Below are 19,519 nucleotides of genomic sequence, written 5' to 3'. Positions count from 1 at the left end.
AATAATTCTACCACAATTGAACAATTACAGTTTATTTTATGATATACACTATTGTTTTAAATATCTATAATCATGAATAAATCTAGACATTGTGTTATGGATTCGCAACATATTGGTTCCATTCATTTTTCATCTTGTACATTATAATGTTGATACATGATTGATTTTAGTTTGTAGTGTTTTATCTTTACAGGGACCATAACATGAAAATGCTTATTGGTATTGGCAAGAAATTGAATATAGGCATAGTTTTACTTTTTTTTTTGCCTGGTCATGAAGCAGAAAGTTTACAGAGAGTTCATTGAAAGATTGGTGTTGCCAAACCGTATTTATACTCATGTACAGATCGGGCATCAGTGTGTAGTACAGATGTTAATTCAGGGAGGCAGACATGAACACTTGAATACTTGACACTGTCATTCAATCACTATGGCTGCCCATGTCTTATACCCTTGTGTATAGACACTAAATTTCAAAGGTTCATTGAGTTGAGTTAACATTGTTATCTTGTTAATGTTAGCATAGTTTCTACTAGCATAATAGGTAAAGATTACTATAAGTAATCCATTGGCAAATTTGACTCACTAACCTGTAATAAACATTTCTTTTGTCAGAACATGCTGATTTTATGCTTATAAAAACACAAGATGCATTAAAACAAAAACGTGGATGGACTTTAGCTGATTTTTAAGGGAATTAATGCTAGTTTAATCTTTCGTCTCACCGGGAAAGCACAAGGACCACAGAGCAATCCCCCGCATCAATTCTGCATCCATCCGTTTGGCCTGTGCTGCTATCAGATTACTTCTTGCTCTCTTCCCAGGACCTGTGGTTTTTATCAGAGAGCGTCAGTGTTACCCCTGCCCTCTCAGGTTAAACGCGCAGCCACAATAAACACAGATGGCTCGAGCCCCGCTGATACTGTCCCAGGAGGCTGAACTACAAGTCAGCTCTGTTTGAGAAGCGTTTTCATCAACAGGAAATGGCTTACCAACACAGGAGAGAGATTCACAGTATGCTCCAAGATGCAAAATGTGAAAGCAACATTTACAATCGTTTAAAAAGCAATCCACATTAAAAAATACCGTCATAAGTACATGCATAAATGCTTACAGCATAAAGCTTACAGCTTAAGCAAAATGCTTAAGATTCTAGCATGTTTTTTGTTTGGTAACAGTTCCTCTAACCGTAATTGATGGAGAGTGTAGCTTTTCATTTCTTAAACAGCCAAGTAGGAAGACACGTCATGACCATATTCCAGGATGACGATGTCAAGATTAATCCGGCTCCTCTTGATGGAAATAACATCACAACATTTATTTCCATCAAGAGGTGCATCAGTTTTTGGTCAAGATCTTGTATTAACAATGCAACTCTGTAAAGTCTCCTCCAGCACATCCCAAAGACTTTCAATGAATTTAAGGTCTGGACTCAGAGGTGCCAATTCATGTGTGTTAATAATTCTTCATGCTCCCTCCAAGCCATTCTTTACACCTTGAATACATGAGTGTTTCATAGTTAACAGAAGCTAAACCATTAAAAAACTTTTGTTACTTTAAATGAAATAAATGTTAACTGAAATAAAATAAGTTTAAATGTTTTATATATTTTTTTATTTCAGCTAGTTGCCAAGGCAACATGTCTCATTTTCATTTAGTTTAACTTGATGTACTAAAATAACAAATTAAAACAGAAATAAAAATTAATAAAAACTACAAGACAAATAGAAAAACATCAAATAAAAATGACCAAATAAAACTATAAAAGTATTTGATACTAAAATAACACTACACGCCTTAATCATTATTTTAAAAAAGTTTCTTACATTTTAAACAAATTATACCTTTTAAACACTTTTTAATGATTTCTTATAAATATAAGATTTTTGGGGAGTTACACCACATGGCATTTTATAAACTTTAACTAATGGTCCGCAGGCTTTCTCTCTATGATATAGTTTCCTCAAGTCATGCAGGATTGACTTGAGTTTTGATAAAATGAGCATCATATCATTGACACAACATTTAGTAAGTCATATAGGTTTGAAATGGCAAGCGACTGAGTTGATAGTATTTGAGTGATCCTTTTAAGGAATTTTATTTCAACTACGTATTTGTATTCCTTTGATAAAGTTCATAGTTCATCCAAAAATGAAAATAATGTCATCATTTACTTACTTATGTACTTAAGTTCCAAACCTCTATTAATTAATTAATTTATTCTGCTGAACACAAAAGAAGATATTTTGAAGAATATGGGTAACCAAACAGTTGATGGACCCCATTGACTTCCATAGTATGGAATAACTTAAGGGTGAGTAAATGACAGAATTTTCATTTTTGGGTGAACTATCCCTTTAATTCACTGGATGGACGTTGAGATGCTAAAGCAGTGCAAATTATTATCTGATGAATCTAGAAATGCTATAATGTACTTCTAAGCACAAAAGATAACTGTGCTACATCACTTATCACAGATTCAAAGAGCCAGTGTGTCATGGGAAAGTGTTTGTTTGTTGAATAAGTTTGCTACCCTGGAAATCCAGAGTTCTCGCGAGAGCACATGGTGAATTTTCTCAGCGAGTTACTCTGGCGTCGAGTAATGATGCTCATTAAATATGCCCTTGTATCCGAGCTGCACCAATCACATATGGTTATCTGATATAGGCGGGCCAGAGGCGAGATGACGACAGCTCTGTGACGTTGAAGTCATTGGTAAACATTGCAAGATGGCTATAGATGAACACCAGTTGTTTCAAACGGCTTTGGCCGCTACAATGAACGAGTTAGACTTGGCTTTTTATCTAAAAGAGGAACAGAAGACGGCGCTCGAATCGTTCCTTTGCAAGAAGGGCGTTTATGCTGTTTTGCCGACCGGATACGGCAAGAGTCTAATCTACCAGTTAGCTCTGCTGGTAGCTTAGCATATGGGGCTTGTTGTGATTGGTCGTAGTGTTATCCAATTGCGTGCAGTGAGATTTTCAAATGCATGCTTGGTGCCGCCCCTCGAGCTGGCCGATTTTCATTACTCGATGCCAGACCATTAATCTTTCAGATTTAGGTCTGGATTTTTCCAGGCTATCATTTTGCTGAAACATTTGTAAATTTCTACCATTATAGAAACTTGACAATTTGCTCCATCTCTTTGCCAGGCCTTCAGATATAAATTCAGCCCTGTTCCACTCTAAATACTTCACTTTTTTATTTTAAGCCAGAAGGATCTGCTTTGCAGAGATTAGTGCAGTCCTGTATCAGCCACAACGTCTGCTCTAAACTTGCTGTAATATTCTGTGCTGAAATGGAGAACAAATTGCAACCAATATGATCCAAAGCCAATAATTCTGCTTGGCACGTAGTCCAATATGATGAGAAATATCACTTCGGTTAGAGTCATAATGCTGCCAGTGCCAAGTGCAGAAAGTGCTCATGCAAATTAATAGGCTTGTTAGGTAACGGATAGGATAGGCCCTGAAATGTCCTGCTGTCTAAATCTATACTGAGTGTGGGATTGGATTGATCTGCTCTAGTCTCCAGGGAACAAAGACTGCCCAGAGGCTGGATCCTTCATGCCAGTGAAACAAACAGTTTAGCTCATTTGATTAGTCAGTGCCAGAGAAAGAGGGACTGACAGTTGGAGAAGTGCTGAGCAGATTTGTCAGAGTTCACTTATTTTTACAGTCTCTGCTGAAGTATTGGATTGTACAAAATATGTGAATGCCCTGGGTGAGGACATCTGTCAATACAGCATTGAATGCAGGGCAGGCTAGCATATTTTATATATAATTTTTGTCTTATTTATATCATAATATAGTTAAGCAATATCACAAGAGTAACGAGCGCAGTATCACACAAGTCATATTTTTGTCCCGAACGGCACAAGTGCAAATGTGATATTGATTTTATACATCAGTTCAATAAATAAGGTAATACTGTGTTATATTTATACACAATATTGTCTGCTTTTGCTCCGTTTTGCTAATGAAAATATTACATATAAAGCCAGGGCAGAACTGTTGTGCGTCTCCGAGCAACTCACAGCGGTGTTTTCTGAATAAATCCGTGTTTTGAGCAAATAATTCAGTGGCCCATTCATAAAGATCCATGTTCTTCATTCCTGAATGAATCAGCCGTTTGAATGACTCAAATGAATGAATTACTCAATGACTTACTCATTTAGACATTTAACACCACCTACTGGCAGTTTTAGTGTCTTATTTAGAGTATCATTTCATTAAAAAATTATTTCATTTTTATAAAAAAAAACATTAAAGCTGTAGTTCACCGAAAAATTTAAATTGTCGTCATTACATTACTTTCGCCTGAAAGTGTGTGTAATTAATTCTATGTTAGAATTCTCTGTTTTTCTAAAGCTACTTTTTGTCATGTCTATTTGATGCTTTTCTCATTTAACTCAGTAATGACTTTAAATTATCTTTTGGGAGTAAATTCTCAGTCAAATTTAATGTGTGATTAATTCATTAATTAATAATGTTATTAATTAATCGCTTGACAGCCCTAATATATGTATGCTATCCTGCCCTGGTTTTGATGCTATATTGTCAGATGTCCTCACCCATGCCAGATATACTGTCTTTTTAATTTGTAAGGTTCAAAATTAGATGCTTCCCTCTAGCTCAAAGAGTAGAGCATGGCACTAACAACATCTAGGTCGTGGGTACGATTCCTAGGGAAGTGGTAAAAAGTTTACAGCACCTTGAATTCAGTTTAAGTGACTTCTGGCATCTGCCAAATGCAAGAATGTATATGATTTTTTGGTATCGCCTCCCAATGGCCAGTAAATATACATTTAGTAAATCTGTATTTTGTGTATAATACTACTAAATGTATATTTACTGGCCATTGGGAGGCGATACCAAAAAATCATATACATTCTTGCATTTGGCAGATGCCAGAAGTCACTTAGATTGAATTCAAGGTGCTGTAAACTTTTTTTATTTATTTATTTATTTATTTATTTATTTATTTATTTATTTATTTTTCCCTATGGATTAATCCCAATGAATTCATTTTATCTGTTAGTATAAATATTGCTTATTTTTGTAACGTTACCAAAGATTTTTGGTTCAGATAACTTTCTTTTCATCAAATAATCCTAAATCCACATGCCACTGTGTCTGTAATCGTACCTATTGTTGCCATTTGACAGGTTGCAGAATTACTCTGTGTTGTAATGAAGTCTTACAAATCATTAATTCAGTAATTGCCTTCATTCATGATCTGCATGGTGGCATGCAACCTGCTATTACGGAAATAACCCAATAATGCCATGCTCATGACTAATACACAATTATTCTTCTCAATAATTTTATTTCAGAATGGAATAATTTTGGGCTTTGTTTGTTTATAATCAAAACTTGTTTCAGAAATCACACAATGTGAATAATGAAAGTTGTAATTCATTGAACAAAAGTCATTGTAATTAACTATAAAAGAATTCAATTAAATGATTCATTACTCCAAATTACGCTGCTGAACAATGTACGTCAAGAACCCATTTTAGCGATTATAATGAGGAGTGACTGTATTTTTAGAGAAGTGAACTGTTTGAGAATTTGTTTGACCTTTTGGAAACTCCTTGTTAACTATATTCTTGGTGAAACTAAACTAACGAAAGGCTTAAGGATGCTGTCAGTCAAGCGGTGGTCGCAGCAGAATGCTTTATCAGCTTGAGCATGAGCTCTTACACCTTATGATGTGGACACAGGAGAGCTGGGCCTGAGGCATAAACAGTGTCACACTTTTTTTTTGTTATACACTCCCTTTCATGCTGTTGCTCTGATACTCAAAGCTTGGGCACAGAACTGGTTTATTCCTGAAGGATACTGAATCTCTGTTAGAGGGAAAATGGGAAAAGTGCTGGTGCTTTGAGTTTTAAAACGCATGTCTTTTGGCGAAAATTGAAAATTCTGTTCATATTTACCCACCCTCATGTTATTCCAAACCTGTATGACTTTTATTCTTACAGTTCGTGCAACACAAAATGCTGCATTTCAGAAGACTGTCCTGGCCACTCTTTTCCATAAAGAAAGTAAATGCAGGAGGTCTTTGCTGACAAAAATAAAATCATAAAAGGATCACAAGTATCATCCTTTATTCCAAGTCTTCGTGCTTGCGTTTCAGGAACATGATGAAATGTGCATGATATTTATTGAAAATCTGGGGCCGTATTCAAAAGAGCTAAAAGTAGCTCCTAACTGGCGAATTTAGGAGCAACTCCTAAAAATAATGGGCGTGTCACTCGTAACTTTAGGACTCCTAATTTTTTTGGCTAAGAGTAATTCACGAAGCATTTTAGCCCTAAAAGTAGCACCTAAGTCTGGGACAGCTTAAAAGAAGTCGAGAGGACTCCTAACTCACTAAGACCTATTCACAAACCGCTTTATGTGGCATTTCACGTTGCAATGTTTTGAAATGCGTATGCGGCGGCTACAGGAGCTTCCAATCGCGAGGGAACAATTTTGCATTGTAGGCATAACTAGGGATGCAATAACGCCACCAACAACAACCAAAACTAGGCTACTCATTGCATGTAAACTATTTGTAACGTTTCATTGTGAATCAAATTAAAATGTTCTTCTCTTTGCAAATGTAGGCAGAGGCATATACCGGTAGTGACAGATTAATTCAATAATGTTGCAAAGATATTGCATCAATCCATATGTTTCATTAGGCTACTAGGCTATTTGTTTTGCCTTACTCTCTTTATTCATTTAGGCTATTTATTCAGTTATTCATCATCTTCCGTCCTTCGCACCACTTGTGTAGCGCACGCATTCTCAGACCTGTCACCTGTCACTCATCATCGTAGGGGAGGTGTTTGAATCATTCCCGCGTTACAATCATCAGCCAATCAAAGTGGTGCATGAGTAATGACGTCATCCATAGCAACGAAGACTCACTCTTAGTTTAGGAGTTGTCATTTTTCTTTACTAAGAGTAGGTCTGAAGGGCGTTGTGAATAACTTGTAAGAGAAAACTCCTAGCTAAAATCTTTTAGTGCGATTTAGGAGTACTCCTAGTGGTAAGATAAAATGCTTTGTGAATACGGCCCCTGGACCATACAAAGTATGAATATCTAGATTTCTTGGCATTAACTTGATCAAATGTGTAATAGAAATCTCTGTATCATAATAAATGTTTTTAATTTCAAATAAATGCTGTTCTTTTGAACGTTTTACTTGTTGTGGTGGAAATAGTGATTATTTTTTTCAGGATTCTCTAATAAGTAGCACAGCTGTTTTCAACATTGATAATATGTTTCTTGAGCACCAAATCAGCATAGAATGATTTCTGAAGGGCCATGTGACAATGATGCTGAAAAGTTGTTGCTGTTTTTTTGCACATCAAACAAGTACAGTTGATCTGCCGTTGACCATATTTGATGTGAATAAAACCCTAAATTGAATCTCTTCATCATAAAATGCTTATGTCCTTCAGAGGACTTGGATTAAACGGCTTTATTTATATGGATTGCTTTTAAAATAACTTCATGGATTTTTTTAAGCTTAAGTTTTAGTGGAATGGATTTTCAATGGAGGAACAGAAATCTCTTGGGATTCATTAAAATCTTCAATTGTGTTTCGAAGATAAATTAAAGCCTTATGGGTTTGGAATGACATGAGGGTGAATAAATGATGACTGAATTTTAACTTTTGGGTGAACTGTTCCTTTAAAGTCCCAGTCTCCATTCACTTTCATTATAAGTAACTAAATGTTCTTAAAAAAATGTACCTTTCGTGTTCCATAGGAAGGAGGAAAATCTCGCAGGTTTGGAATGACATGATATAATTGAATATGTTTTGGGGTAAAATACACCGGACCCAGCTTTGATTGACATTCACAACCACCAAATCTCTGCACCACAAGCCATTGTCCACATGACACTTTCTGGTCCTGGGTGGCCTAATGAGGTTCTGGCTGATTTGTCCTGGGTCGCAGGGCTCAAACGGTGCTTTTGGTCACCAGTGGTTGCACACCCACCCGCTACAAAAACTAATTTCACGAGACACTGCCTCCCCATTCAAATTAGCGATGCTATCACAAGACTAATTAAAATGCCAAGAGGAAATTGTTCAGAGCGATTTGCCTTTCATTCATCATATCCCAAATTTGCCAAATTTGATGTTTGCTATAATTGCTAAAGGCAATGGTATGTTTATCAGATGCATCTTGAGATGTTCAGTCATTTAACACCCCTAAGCTCTGCTGCTGTGGTACAGAATGTCTTGCAGAGCTACAGTTTGGGTTAATATTACTGGCTACACCCCTATTCCTCATTCTAGCCAATGGGATTGGATCTGATCCAGCTCTGTGCCATACTTTATTGGGTTGTGTGACAAGTGCAATTTGCTTTCCTCTTATAGACATGGACATTGCACAGCCATGTGACCAAAACCATTTCATATATTTCCTATAAAAGCCCATGTGTTTCCTGTCACAACGCAATTTGTCTTGTCACATCCGAGGTCTGCAATAGTCATTTAAATAGCAGGCATGGTTTAAGGGTCTGCTAAAGGTGCTACTGTAAGCTTGATTTTTCATAGGTCAATTATATTTTGTCTGGATCTATTAATGAATTCAAATATGCATTAAAAATCCAATTACAATCCATTACAATGTGTTGAATACCCATTCACAAAAGGCCTCATTAAGAAATGAAATTGTGGAAAGGAAAAATCTAATCTTGAATTTCTTTAGATTTATACTGCAGACCTTGATGAGTGTGTATCAAGGTCAAGAAGCTGCTTTAAAGCAGTTTATTTGGTATTTTAATGATATGAGGTTTGTTTAGGTGAAAAATGAGTTGTCAAAACCATTTTAATCTAATATGAAAACAAATATATGTGTTGAAAGATTTGTCCCCCCCCCCCCCCCCATTTTAGACACTTATTTGTAATTGACCCTCAGAAATAACATATATGTGTCCAACATAAAATATATAGATATATTTAAAATGAATAAGCCTATTTCTATCTTAACTAGTCATGATTAGGTGGTTAGCTACAGGGTTTTTTGTTTATTTTTTTCTCATGCTGTCTATCCCAAATTAAACCTAAACCTAACCACAACTTGGGAGTCATTGGTTTACATACTGTATCCCCATAATGCATGTTTGAGCGCTTTTAACTGATAGCAACTTGCACTGACATATCTGAAAATGTCAATGCCATTGTTTTATTTCAATATGCACACCAGTAATGTTTTTTGTTTTTTTCGAAGGCATGTTTATAAATGCTACTTAATGTCCTAATTGAACTAAAGTCTAATCCAGGCTTAATCTAAACCTTGTCTGTGAAACCAGGTCTATAAGTGTTTTTTTTTTTTTTTTTTTTAAATGTATAGGATTGATTTCAATCTGGTTTGTTCCATTCCCAACTGTAAAAGTTTATTATAATGGAGTGATAGAGAAAATAGGGAATAGAAATACAACAGAGGTTCCAATGAAAAATGTGACACATTATGTTTAAGCCTGTTGTGTGTGTGATTGTATACATTAGGGGAACAAGGTATGATGGAATGCTTTGTGTGTGTTTGTTGAAGAAGAGAGATTCATTCCCTGCGGTATATGCCTGGAGATAATGAGTCTCTAGATATTTATGTTCACAAAGACATGGTTACTTCTGTATTTCATCTTCTACTCCTCACTGACCTTGAAATAACACCGACACATTTCCCAAATGCTCTCTTATTCACTGCTTCTCCCCCCTATTCAGGGAATTTGAACTGCAGTTCACCCAATGATTTGTCTTAATGTGATGGTTTATGTGACAGACATGCATTAGACACAGGTGGTGCTTTATTTTTTTTTATTGAATGCTTGTTCGTCATCATTCATGAGACTTAAGCTTTAATTAAATTCTGGAGTAGGGATGCATGATACTGCGCTCGTGTACTTGTACTCAGTAAAACGCTCTGGTACAACAACCAAAACCCCACAGCGCGTACAATACGGTGCTTGTGACAAAGAAACACAGACAACAGAGCAAACAGAGAGCAGAATGGATATATCAGAGAACGATGTCTATGAAGTAAATGAATCGAAGTAAAATTGTGGTAAACAAATTAAACATTTATGCCTATATAGCAGCACAGACGCGTGCAAAACTTAATCGTATATTTAAGTGAAACTTGCGCTGTTACGTGATTTATGTTTAACGAGTGGTTCCCTACATTATTACAGAACAAGAAGTTTACTGTGCGCAAACATCCATCAGCAAACTCCTGACAAATTCACACAAAATTATGTCAGCATGCCCGTCTTTGCGAGTATCCTAGTGTAAACAGTTGGTTATGTCTTAAGTGAACGTAAACAGTTAAGAAATAAAACGCATGTGTAACAGTATATTTGAACTGTGCATTTGGTCTTAAAGGGACAGCAGCCTAATTTCACTGGTATTTCAAAATTTTAACCACTGACCCAACCAGGTCAGTAGAAAAAATCCTTAGCATTGAGCCCTGCTGAATCAGCTCTAAATATGTACTGTGCTACTGAGTGGAGAGAACCTGTTTAATGCTGTAATCGGAACGGAAGAGCAGTGTTTTGTCCCGCGACTACAGCGTCTCATGGTCACCCAGTTGCCCTGCTGCACGGGCTCTACAGCTGGAACCGTTTTATGCTAGCGATAACGATTTAGATAGAAGCTAGCAATGTCAGATTAATGTGATAGGCAATATTAGACAATATCTAATATATGTTGATGAGTAAGTTAAATTTACGAAATAAGAACAACAAGGAATGATATTAAATAGAGATTCAAAACAGAAGGCTATACGGAGCTTACAGACACAGACCAGCAGCAAGACAGACAGGAGCAATCGAATTCCCTCGAATTCGATTGTTGAATCGTCAGTTACAGTGTTGAAGATATAATTAGTTGCTAGAAATTAACTGCTTATTTAGAGTAACTTACCCAACACTGCTTAGTGCCAAGTATAAAATGTATCAATGAATTTTTTTCACCCAGAAACAGCCTACACACTGATAGCATAGCGACATTATTCTGCTTATGTAGGCTACTTTAAAAACTAGGGGGCTATACACTCATAAGGGGGCAAAAACCAGACATTGCAGTCATTCAAAGTGGATAGTTTTTTCTAAATTACATGTTATCTCCCTCTGATAAAACTCAGTTCTGTGAAAATGACTGTTCACAAATGACTCTAAGTTGTTTTATTTTTTTCACTGTGAATGAACTGATTGCAGTAGCAGTTTAAAATGTACTTTTCCCTCTTGCTGGCTAGCACAAATTGGTACCCTGGGGAATACAAAACGGTTGCTTCCTGCATTCCTTTGGCTTCTGCACTAAACACAAAGACTTCATCTATGTTCAGAGAATCTTTAACATTTATTTGCTTTGCATGTTTGCTGCGCACATCAAAAACCGTCAGAGGTGAAGACCAATGCAAAATGTGCAAAACAAGCAAGGCTATATATTCTTAGATGATTGATTGACCCTGCAAGCTAGATGTGCATGATTTTGTCTGGCCAGTGGTTGTGCAAATGGAGTTGTAACTGAGAAGGTACAGCTGGAGTTGATGTTTGCCAAGACTCCAGCAGCTGTTGTCAGTCCTGACATTTCAGAGTCTGCTGTCCATCACTTCTTAATTGTCTTCCTGGCTACAACAGGGCCTGGTCTACCGCGCATCAGTCTCTCTCTGTTATATCACTGTATGAGTGACTTGCACTGGACCGTAATGTGCTCAGAACACCTCTAGAGCATTGCGGTGTTTGTTTCAGAGGGGTCATGGGTTTTGAAAGGACTGTTTGAGTTTTTGGTGTGTGTCACCTGATTAAGTGCCACTGCCTTGAAAATGATGGGCCTGCAGTTAGTTGCTTGTCTGCTGGGTTCTGTGGTATGAAATGAACATGAATGAGCATAACCAGTCATCCATATTGAGTAGACATTCATTAAAGCACCAAATGGAAATGCCATATAACATAGTAAATATAGTGAAAGATAGTGAAAGATTTCAAATATACTCTGCCCACTCCGCTCAGTCACCGTGGTGCTGTGACCGACCAAAATTCCAGTAGTTGGTAACAGTACATGTATTCAATACTACAGAAATGAATATTGTACATGTAACAATTCATGTTGCAGCGACATTAAAACAATGCCATATAGCCTCCACATCATTCTCTTGTATATAACTGAACGTAGCTATAAGTTTTTTCAAGTAATTATTCAAAACAGCACTGAGTAATAAAATAAACAGAAAAATTGCAGTAGAAGAAAAATAGAACAAAGGTACAAATGAAATAGTGCCTTTAGCATTTTTTTAAGGTATCTAAGGTTGAATTAGCTTTTATTTTTATATTATCAGTTTTCATTTATTAATTAATGCTTTTTTATTAATTAGTTATTCTTAATTTTTTAAGATTTCTATTTACATAACATGATATAACGCAACAAAACATATAACATAGCTCAAAACAAAACAGTTCAGCGCTCATGTACCTGCCGAGAACAGATTTATCTCGGCCAGTCCTTCGGGAATTTGCTGCTGGCTCTTATGTAGATAGTGTTGAAACATGAGGTATACTTCATTTTGGGTATATCAAATGAACAATCTATGGTCTGTTATTAATCTATTACTTGTTCCAGAGCAAATCGATTTGGCTAAGGGCAAGGATATGTTTCATAATTTCTGCTTTAGTACTTTTGACTGAACTGTTTGCTTGTGTTGATTTCCTATTGTACAAACTAATACTTTTAGAATGGCTTATATTATTTATTTAAATATATATTTTTTCAATATTATTTTATATAAATAACATGCTGTATGTGGTTTTGAGAAAGGGTCCGTTAGTGATTGTGATGTTGACTTTAGTGAAAATTACATTATTCCGCCATTAGATGGCAGCAGACACTGTCTTTATGAGTGAGTCAGTAGCAAAGATTTTTATATTGAAATGGACTGAAACAGGGTTGTAAACAAGGACATTGTTGTTAATTTAAAATAAGATATATATATGTATGTGTGTGTATATATATATATATATATATATATATATATATATATATATATATATATATATATATATATATATATATATATATATATATATATATATATATATTAGAGGTGGGCATAGATTAATTTTTTTAATCTAGATTAAAATGGCTCATTTGAATTCTGACGAAGGCATTCAGAATATGTGTGCTACCCAAATAATGACTATAAAAGTAAGTCTTTGAGAACGGGTTTCTCAAGCCAGGTGGCGCATTAGACCAGGGGCTCATCTCCTGTTTCCAAAATGCATCACAAACTGCTTGAGAAAGCTGTTCTACTCATAGACTTTAAAAGGTTACTACTGTACTGTTACCGTCCGTAGGCAACATTAGGTAGGCCTATGTTATTATCAACTACTATAGGCTATCAATTAGGGATGGGCGATATGGCCTAAAATCCATATTGTGATATACATTGCAGCCTCTTGCGATAACGATATATATTATAATAAATCCATTTCAGAACAGGTTACACAGACCCTGCTAAACAACTGCTAAATGTTTTTTGTTTTTTTTAAAGGGTGTATGTAGTTTTGAGAACATATATTGTGCAAAACTGTAAGTATACAACATAATTTTGCAGATAAATAAAATTTAAGTACACTAGCTGCAGAGACTTAAGTAGGTCTAATGTTTATTATGGCTTGGAGCTTATGAAACCCCAAATTTAAAATTAGAATATTGTCTAACTGATGTCTTTTCAGTTAAAAAGAAACACAACAACGATTCTTAAAATCGGGCGCAGACAGAGATTATGTGCTACACCACTAAGATATATTGGGAATAATACGCGCGCGCTGGTATTCAGTGATATCATGTTTCGTTTTGAATTTGAGGTGGTAGAACGGATTAGTCGTGTGTTAACTTACCGAACTGTGACCCCACACACTCTGTCTATAGTTTGCTGCTGCTCGTCGGACGGCTTAAATCCGAAACAAGTCCAAATAATGGATGTTGCACGGATCTTTTTCACCAGCTTTCACTTTCAGCCGTGTTTACTTAAGATGACGATGAATATGATGCGTTGCAGCCGGGTGTACCTCGCGGCCGCGGGTAGATTGCGTCATCATAGCTTGTGTAGTATAGAGTAGTTCCCAACCCAACTTTGAGAATAGATTAACGGCGATATTTTTTTTATCGCGCGATAAGAGTCTCGCGTTAACGCAGCACGTTAACGCCGATAACGGCCCACCACTAATATATATATATATATATAAAAAATAAATATATTTTTTTTCTTTTCTTTTTTTTTAAACAACACCTTATAAGACACAACTTACAAATGCATTGACTAGCGTTGTCATGGGAAATCCTCTTAACGGTTAAAGAGACGAAGAAATCGTTTTCCTCAGTGGACATTCAAACTGATTTTGTGATTATGATTGACCTGTCCTGAAGAATGTCAGCTTGATGCAAGTAATGTACTCGCTTAAGGCCTGTTCACACCAAGGACGATAACTATAAAGATAACAATAAAGATATAGTTCTAAAAAACATTCTCAATAGTAAACAATAACAGAGTCCATACCACAGGTACAACGATAACGACAAAGAAACAATATCATTGTAATCACTTTCAGAATGATTTTATCCAACTGATGAACGGTTAAAATATTGACAGCCATTCAGAATCCATCCTGCTCTAACAAGCTCGAGCATTTAAGTGACAGACAAGCACACGCTTAGAATAAGCAGTTAGATATTGTCCGCTGGTGTGGACACTAATATGGTTATCTTTATAGTGATCGTTCTTGGTATGAACTGTCCTTTAGTCGATCTCTCTCATAATAATTAATAAATCGTCACATTTATATTGTGTTTTTCTGGGTACTCAAAGCGCTTTACATATGGAAAGGAGAATCTCCTGAACCCCCACCAATAATACTCTACTAATACAATAAGCTTCACTGAAGTGACCGAATGTTCTTTCGTTACTAGTTCTAAAGTGACATTTTAGTATTAGTAACTGAGGCTTGGACTCAACTGTTAAACTGTCAATTTGAGATTTGACTCCGTGGCGGAAGGAAGTAGTTCTGCACAAAAGTTTTTTTTTTTTTTTTTAAGACAATCTGTTGTTATTTCTTATTTACTCACTTGTGCCATTGAACTGTTGTTTAAACTCGTAGCCGTGCGATATGGCTCTATATTATTTGGATAATTAGTCAAAAAGTAAATCTGTTAATTCTGATCCTGTTGCATAGAACTGAATAAAGAATAATAAACTGTACTGATATTTAATGTTAATATATTTTCTGTCCAATTTTAATGTTACTTTCAATAAAAGTGTGGTTTATTTTATTGGCTTGTATTTTTTTTTAATTCAGTATAATTTAAAATGATTGAATTTCATTAAAAAGTCTAATTGTACAATTGTACAAAAAAGCTCATTAAAAATAAGAAATAAAAAATTTAAGAAGCTTTTTCGGTTTTCGGCCAAGTGCATCCTGAATTTTTGGTTTCGGCTCAGAATTTTCATTTTGGTGCCTCCCATAATATAATATAATATAATATAATTTTAATATAATATAATATAATTTTAATATAATAACAGTATTTGAACATTAAAACATTACACAGATTTTGAGAGCATGCTGGTTAGCTGGACAGACAGCTGTAATGTTTTGTGTTAAATGTATGATAAAGTTTAAAAGCAGTGCTCGATTCTCTCCAGATGAGCATTCTGTCATAACTTTGTGTCTTTGGCCACATGAGTTTACTTTGTTCCTTTGAGTACCTGCTCTAAATCACTCCACAATGAGCTGTGCTTGATTTTTTTTCCTTTCCCTGCTCTTCAAAGGTGTGGAAACGTTCTGGAGCCTGGTTCTACAAAACCCTGCCGAAGCATATTCGTCCCATTAAGGATTCAATTCTAGATAACAGGAAGTCAGTATTAGAAAGTGGAGAGCAGCTGCCAGTGGCCAGGAGTGCACCAGTCAGCTACACATGGGCTCAAAGCAAAGGTTAGATGCTAATTATTCTATTCTATTCTATTCTATTCTATTCTATTCTATTCTATTCTATTCTATTCTAAAAATGGAATACACAGAGCTTTAAAGACTGAAATTCTTGTACTCAGGCTATAAAAAAAGACTCTTGTGCTCATGGAGTAACGATCAAATCTGATCTCTGTCAAATCCCATTCCCCCTCTTTCTCCCATTACTTTTTTTGTCTGGTTTCACTTTCCTTAAAATTAAAGGCAAAGATCAAAACAAAATATTGATTTAAAAAAACAAACAAAACCATGGACTTAAAGGAATATACTGTGTCCAATACAAGTTAAACTCATTCAACAGCATTTTTTTTCAAACATTAATTATTATGAAAAATAAATTCCACTCGTCCCCCCTTTTCTTTAAAAAAAGTTAAAAAGTCAGGTTACTTTGAGTGGAGGTGACTGCTCACCATTTCAATAGTATAGCCACAAGATGTAGATAATGAGTATTAACATGATTTTATTGTGTGAGGAAATCACGTACCGTTTCTGTGTTAGTTGTATCTAAATTATGTCAAATTTTATCACCAACTTCATTGCCATGAAAATGAAACCATGTAACCATAAAAAGTATGAGAATAATACGAACAGATTCTAACGAACAGAAGAATAAATGGTAATGTGCTTTTATAACATTACAAAGCTTTACATGTCTGCTTTAAATCCTCCAACAATCGGCCCCATCTACTTCGAATATTAGTGCCTCATCGTTTTAAAAAAAAAAATTGAAAAGGCCTTTTGAGGACCATATCTTGGCTTTTAAAGAAAATACTTTATTTGAAAATATTGTTTTATATTGCATATTTAAATTTTTAATTGTTGTATTTAAAGAATGGTAAATGCTGCTAAAATGTACAATCACATTCAGAAATAAACACTTTTACACTAAACGCTAAACCATAAAACACTACCATAAAAATGATCAAGTTCTCATTTAGTGGATTTCACTGTACATAATAAAGGTGAGAAATCAGTCATAGTGACAGATGCTGGCATGTCAAAAAACAAAGGTGTTTAATCTGCATTACCTATCTGATACAGGGGATATGAATGTTTTTTCCTTAGGCCGATCACATATCGCTGAAAAGACAGCAGTTTCTCCCTGTAGTTGGAGGGCAAGCGCTAATCTTTTACGCCAAATCATTCATCATTCAGCAGCCACTTTGAAGGTATTGACGGGCAGGTGCGTCAGTACATAGCCGAAATAAGAAATGATGGGCCCGCTGGTGGGTAAGTTCAGCTTTTTTGACGATTTCCAGTGCCTTCAGCTGGATGACGGCACTGGTTATGGGAAACCCCTAAAAAATTTTTTTTTTGGCTACGTACTGACACACTTGCCTGTCAGTTTCTTTGAAGCGGACGCTTCTAGGAACGCCATAAGCTTTTCTTTGACGGTTAACATTTTTAAAACGGCCTTTTTGGGCGCGCCATGTTCTAACATTACACTCAGATAAACCATATTTCGTGGCTGCTTAATGAGAGTTGTTTGACTCCGCTGCGTTTATCAGTCCTGGGGAATCACTTGTTTTACACATATTTCCCTATTGTTGGAGGTGTATTATTGACATGTAAAAGTCTAGCCCCCAAATATAAGACGACCCCATTTTTTAAGATGTATTTCCAAGAAAAAAACAACGTGTTATATTTGGAACAATACGATATAGTTAGTATTGAACTCAGAACATTTGGACACAAAAATAAATGCCATTCTTTTCAACCAAACTAATCCACAAAAAAAGAAGTTTGTTGGTTTTAAAATAGTAAAACATTAGATCTACTTTGCTATTATGTACACACACTTGACTGGATTTTGTCTGTAATTAGGTAATTGTAGCAGGTATCCAAATATACTGGTGAGGCTATAGATCTAAAGGTCAGTTGGCTTATTAATACACCCCTTAGTAATTTTTGCATTTTAGATGGGACATCCCATTCTCTACCAGTGGTGCTATTAATGAGCTCTGCCAATATTAAGGTGACCCCATTTAACCCTTCTCCAAATAAACATTCACTCTCACATCCATTTCAGGCTGAAACGCTTTATAGCTTCCAGGCACAGTTCTGCTTAACCTTGCAGAAATGCATTTAAGAGAGGATGAAAAGTGAAATATATGTAAAAATAAACTCTCCATGGCATGAATTAAATGGACCCATCTGCAGTGTGTGATAAGCTTACTTATCAGAAGAATTAGGCAGTTCTACAGCATATGAACCAACGGCCCTCAAGCGCTGTCTCTCGTAGTAAAGACACACAGAGGACTAATATATCATCATTTTATTACCTATAATAAAGCTTGTGGTCCATCAGAGTTTACAGTCACACGGTATCTCATGCATTTCATTATCTCTGACATGCAAATAAGATGTTCAGGAACGTTCATCAATTCCACATATGGGGCTTCTTTATAGCTTTACAAAGATGTATCGATGGAATGGTTTACATTGGCAGGAGCACATCTGTTCATATGTTCCTAGACTGTGATTCATATGCAGTTTTCCTTTTTTTTGTTAAACCAGCCTTAGAGTAACAAATGTGGCTTGGTACTATCCACACGTGCTTTAGAGTGAGAGGTGTATGAGGTGCATTAGTGTTGTGGGGTGGACACCTTTTCTGATTGCATCCTTAAAGGATGATTGAATAAATGAGGTCTGAATTAGCCTGGCAAGCCACTCACCATAGACACGGCTCAATCCGAGGGGCGGGATAAACGGCTGTCTTTCAAATTCACTCTGCACGCAATAGGACAGCGCTTCAACCTACCAGAGCGTTTTCCCAACAGCGGAGCTAACGTTAGTTGATAGATTCAACTTTTGAATCTGGCCGGCAAAACTACGAACACATCTTCCTTTTTTAAGAATGACTTAAGTGCCGTTCTTTGTTCTTTTCTCAAATAAAAACTTAACTCCAAGTCTTCCAGAGTCGCGGCCAAAGCCGATTCGAAAGACTGTTCGCCAGCAGCAGCAACTCTTCTTTGTTTTCAAGTAGCAGGGAACCGTCGCAACTCTGTTGTCATTATGTTAAGCCCGCCCCGCCTACTCTATACACGATGTGATTGGCCTGACCCAATTTAGGTTTTTCCAGCTCCGAAAGTCAACGGAGAGTTGCTAGACTACCCTGGCTGCAAAATACATTTTGTTGCCGCTAGGGTGCGTCTAGATTTCTAGGCTAGGTCTGAATGGCTTGTGGTGGGACTAACATAGAGTAATACCTCCATACAATCTGCTGCTATTATGCATGAGTACATCAGAGGCTGTTGCCGAATGAAGCATGATATAAGTTAGTCTGGCTATCACCAGACCAAGCTCCACATTGGTCTGGGGAGTCTGCTATATATTTTCTACTGCACAAGAGGCGTTATCAACAGGCAGAGTTCAAATGACTCTGTACGCAATTGGATAGTCCTTCAGCCAATCAGACCAACGATCTGGGTGACGTACTTTACAGAGCTACGCGAAAACTCTAGTCAGGAAATGTGTAACCAAACGTGTTGATC

General features: G+C 36.2%; 1 protein-coding gene across 2 annotated transcripts in view; it reads left to right on the top strand.

Moving 5' to 3' along the window:
- doc2b (double C2-like domains, beta) overlaps positions 1 to 19,519 on the top strand; it is a 228,462-nt gene that overhangs the window by 26,363 nt on the left and 182,580 nt on the right. For both annotated transcript variants that reach the window (XM_079872550.1, XM_079872551.1), the window contains exon 6: positions 15,830 to 15,992. In XM_079872550.1, the coding sequence (XP_079728676.1) occupies positions 15,830 to 15,992 (163 nt within the window). The remainder of the gene's footprint in view (positions 1 to 15,829; positions 15,993 to 19,519) is intronic.

Source organism: Squalius cephalus (assembly GCF_949319135.1).
Source record: "Squalius cephalus genome assembly, chromosome: 5".
Taxonomy (NCBI): Eukaryota; Metazoa; Chordata; class Actinopteri; order Cypriniformes; family Leuciscidae; genus Squalius; species Squalius cephalus.
The sequence above is the reverse complement of the archived record's forward strand: the minus strand, read 5'-3'. Positions and strand labels throughout refer to the sequence as shown.